Below are 4,496 nucleotides of genomic sequence, written 5' to 3' on the forward strand. Positions count from 1 at the left end.
AAATTTTCTCTTCTAAAAATTTAAGAAAATCAAGAGGGAAGGAAGAGGATTGAAGTAGGGAGTTTACCTATTGTGTAGCCGAGCTCGCAACGGTCATAAAGCCTCTTAGATCCAAGCTCAAATCCCTCTCTTCCTCTTCTCTTCTTCCTCTCACTCTCTCGTTGATAGGAAATTAGTCGCTTATCCTCAAAATTACACTAAAGCTAACCCTAATGCAATATAGGGCCAACCCTAGGTCATCTCCCAAGGAATGGTTTTAAGTCTAATTAAAAGTTATCTAGTGAAATAAATCAACCAAAGTTTGTAGGAATTTAGTTATCTAGCTAATTATCTAAACTAATTACCTAATATGCAAGTAATTAAAATGCTAGTGAAAGTGAGTGAAATGAACTTCCCTTTTCACAATAATGGAACCCTAGAGATTAGTTGATTTTGGACTCATTATCTTCTCATGATTAGGCTAAGTTTAGCTTCCCTTTCCTCTTGACTAAAGCTGTCATGACTTAAGAAAATTATCCTAAGCCAATTAACCTAATTAGCTAACCTCCCTAGGTCTTAGATTAAAGTCCCTAGTTCAATTAACCAATTGGTGAAGACATTAGCCAAGTGATTCACTCAAAATCCTCTCTCAACAGCCATGGTCAAACACATAAATTGAGCAACCACAAGATTATGTCAAGCTACTCAACAACACAAGCATTAACACCACAAGATTATGCAATATTAACACAAGAAATTCACTAATTGAAAAACACAAGAGTATGTGCCAAACAAAGAGTGGCAAAATTCAGTCATGGCTGTCCAAGGAAGAAATTAAATGAAACAATCCTCTCTCTTTACATCAACATCAAATTCAAATTAGAATTTATAAGCTAAGATGATTAAACCCTAGATTAAGGAATCTAACCATCTAGTAAAAAGAGAAGAGGATAGGAAACAAAAGAACTTAGCCAATTTGAAGCTCAAGACTCATCCTCCATCTTCATCTCTCTAGGATTCCACAAAGAAACTTAGCCAATCTTCATCTTCAAGAACCCTAGTGATTGCTTGTGAAGGCCAAACTCCATAGGTAATGAAAGGATGTCTAAGAAATGCATGTATATAAAAAAAATAGGGTTAGCATCAAAATAATGCTAAATCAAGATATATCCCCTTAATATGCAAAGCATAACCTAACTCAATTGAGTGAACACCTTAACACAATGAGGATGGAAAGAAATGATAAGAAATAATAAAACAAATGGAATGGATGAGCTAGGCAACTTTTTATTTTTATTTTTATTTTTTTCTTTCTTTTCTTTTTTTTTTTCTTCTTTTTTTTTTTTTCTTTTTCTAGCAACTTTATTTCTTTTCTTTTTGACTATATTTTTTTTTTCAAATCTATCTTTGTTGTTTTTTTTTTGGTTGCCCCTAACTCTTTGAAAACAATGGAAGTAATGGATAGAGAAATGATAATAAGCATCCACTCATTTGATCTAGGACATGCAATGAATATTAAAAAGACATATAAAAGTGTAACAGGCATTCCTTGGGGAAAAATAGGGTGAATATTTTTTTTTTAAGAATCAAACCAAAGGCTCAAAGTGGCTAACAAAGGATAATAAATAATAATAGGTTGGCTATTTGGCTCTTGGCTATTTTTTATGAATGCCATCTCTCATCTCCTATCAAACAAGTGAAAGATATATGGTCTTAATTAAGAAGTGAAACAAATTCTAGAGGGTAACATCACTAAGGAATTAATCACACATGAGTGTTTAGCCTCTTCCATGAAAGGGTAATATGCCACTCTAATCCATTAATTCAAGGTAAAAGAATGTTCACTTCACACCTATTCAATCCTAAAAATTACCACATCTCAAGAATCAAAATATTCATTCAAGAGCTAGGTAATTATGTAACCTCAAACAAAACAAAACAAAGAAATTTTTTTTTTGAATTTTTTTTTTGCAAAACCAAACAAAACCAAACAAACAAAACAAAATGTTTATTTCTCTCCCCCACACTTAAATCATGCATTGTCCTCAATGTATGTATAGACTAGTGATAAAATAAGGTGAGATCAATAATGAATGCATAACAAAAGTGTGGTGCAGATTTTTTTTTTTTCAAACTAAAACACAAAACAAAGAAGTCAAATAAAGCAAATAAACTCTAACTTTCCTACTAGGTTCATCTCCCCCACACTTGCAATTTACTCAATCAACAAATCAAAGCATAAAGCAAAGTAAAGTAAAAAGAAAGGGTGAAGAAGATACAACCTAGTTTAAATCTCCACAAGCTCTTGAAGTTGAAATTTTCATCTTTGAGGAGTAACATGAAGCTACTCATTATCATCTTCATTCCAAGCATCTTAGGTGGAGGCTCAAGATCAATTTGTAATGGCTCCAAGATGTATGGTGTAGAATCTTTCATAACTTTATGTGGTTGATCATCTTCATGGTTAGCCAAGGTCTCTTCCATTGCAATGATAAATCCTCTAAGTACATGGGGGTTCTTGGCCATATCATCATTTAGACCTATAAAATCAACAAAGAACCCTTCCTCAAGCATATTGGGTTTTAAAGAAGTGCACTCATGATTAATTTCACTCAAACATACATCATCAATTATTTTATCAAGTAAATGATTGCTACTATTTTCAAGCACAAATGAATTAATTTCTAAACAAATAGGGCATGGAGAATCATGTGAACAATCACAAGTGAATAGGAAATTAGAACAAGTACTATGAAACAAAGCCAACTCATCATCAAAATCATCAAGCATTAAATCAATATTATTCTCATTACTATTTGGCTTTGTAAAATCAATTCCTTGATTTTCAACCTCCTTGTCATCTTGAGTTATTTTCAATTCCTTGTTCAAATCCTTAGTAGGAGCTACAGCCTTTTCAAGTTGAGCAAGTTCCTCTTTGAAATCAAGAGATGGTTTGGCTACATTGCCTTGTTCACCTACAAAAGAAGGTAAACAACCTTTCTCAAGCACATCATGGTTAGAAGAAACAAGTGCATGTGCACTATTAACAATATCACAAGAAGGAATTGGAATTTCAAGCATACAAGATACATCATCGCCACCATCAACATCCATTTCATTTTCTTTATTCAAGCTAAGTGAAGAGTCAACACTTTCAATGATATTTGAATTTAAATCAAGAGAATTATCATGTGAACTCAAAGTGTTTTTCTCCCAAGGGTATACTTTTTCACAATATGATTCATGCTCAAACATCCAAGGTGATTCAACTATAATTTCTTCATCTACGTCATCATCATTTAAATCATTATGCTCATCATTAGATAAAGTCAAATGTGAAGAAGAATCAACCTCAATAGGAATAGGAGAAATTACCTCTTGAAGTAAGGGTTGGATTGACTCCTTCTCTTTTGGAGATTGAGTGGCTTGAGGTGTATTTATATTCTCAATAGCTTCATGAGCAACTTTTTGTGTGTCTTCAACTTGAAACATGTAATTTCTCTCTTGTGAGGCTTGGACTACTCTATGTGGTTCACAATATCCTTTTAGAATAGGACAATCATAATAGAAGTGGGAGATAGCCTCACAATGCACACAATAAAATTTACCCCTTTGTGCATATAATTTTTCTAGATGCTCAATGTCAATGGATGGTGTACGCTCAACATGAGTGCTTAGATTGGATTCAAAACTCATGGGATTGAAAAATTCATAATTGTGACTTGGATGGAAATGATCATGATATGAGGGTGGATAATCAAAGTTATATTGTTGAAATTGATTATGGAAATGGGATGTATGGTCAATGTTAAGCGCTGGAAATGGATGGGAATGGATGTCAAATGAATGATGGAATGAATCATGATCATGAAACCAAGCCATAAAATGCAATGAAATTTATATCCACAAGCAATGATTCAAATTCAAGCTCAAAATGATGGAAAGACCAAGGAAGCTCAAATGATATGCCCTTTGCAGGTGTATGAGTGGAAATGCAAGCAAACAAAAATCAAGAGAAATTTTTTTTTCTTTTTTTTTCTATTAGAATTAAAAACAATAAAAAAAAATCAAAAACAACACCAAACAAGTAGAAAGAGAGTTAGAAATGCTCAATCAAGAAGCTTTGACAATTCTGGAATTTGCACAGTAGGCTTTCTGGAGATAGTGAACTTGTGGATTTTTTAGCAGCCAATCCATATGAGAAATTCACCTGAAACTTTTATGAGATACACAAGAGATATTCAGAAAAATTATATAAAACTTTCAGATTACAAATCCCTCCCAATCGTTCCCAGAATTTTTCACATGTTGGTCCACAGGTCTGGAGAAACAGGATTTCGTCCAGAAGACCTTCAGAGCTTCTAACAAACTTTCAAATAGGAAAATGGAAAAATTGAAGAAAATCCTAAACACAAGAAACAAATATAAGACAGTGATAAGAAAAATCAAACTCAAATCAATCAATTTGAACGCACAAAGAGGAAGATATGCTAACTCAAAGTTGAAACAGGGTTTTG

The 4,496-nt window shown here is 33.0% G+C and overlaps 1 protein-coding gene across 1 annotated transcript; it reads right to left on the reverse strand.

Annotated features, from left to right (window-relative positions):
• Positions 1–238: 238 nt before the first annotated feature.
• LOC129297692 (uncharacterized) lies at positions 239–3,940 on the reverse strand. Its single transcript, XM_054936047.1, has 2 exons — positions 2,262–3,940; positions 239–1,084 (listed from the first exon to the last, which is right to left on the reverse strand). The coding sequence occupies exons 1-2, from the start codon at positions 3,859–3,861 to the stop codon at positions 1,011–1,013; spliced, it is 1,674 nt and encodes a 557-aa protein (XP_054792022.1). The 5' UTR covers positions 3,862–3,940; the 3' UTR covers positions 239–1,010.
• Positions 3,941–4,496: the final 556 nt, after the last annotated feature.

The sequence above is a fragment of the Prosopis cineraria genome, unplaced genomic scaffold (assembly GCF_029017545.1).
Source record: "Prosopis cineraria cultivar Desert tree isolate PC_DT_omini unplaced genomic scaffold, ASM2901754v1 PC2, whole genome shotgun sequence".
NCBI classification, from domain to species: domain Eukaryota; kingdom Viridiplantae; phylum Streptophyta; class Magnoliopsida; order Fabales; family Fabaceae; genus Prosopis; species Prosopis cineraria.

Coding starts and splice junctions, on each gene's coding strand:
- LOC129297692 (XM_054936047.1), bottom strand. CDS start 3,861: ATGGCTTGGTTTCATGATCATGATTCATTCCATCATTCATTTGACATC. Junction 1,085..2,261: donor CTTGTGGAGATTTAAACTAG/GTTGTATCTTCT, acceptor TGCATTTCTTAG/ACATCCTTTCATTACCTATG.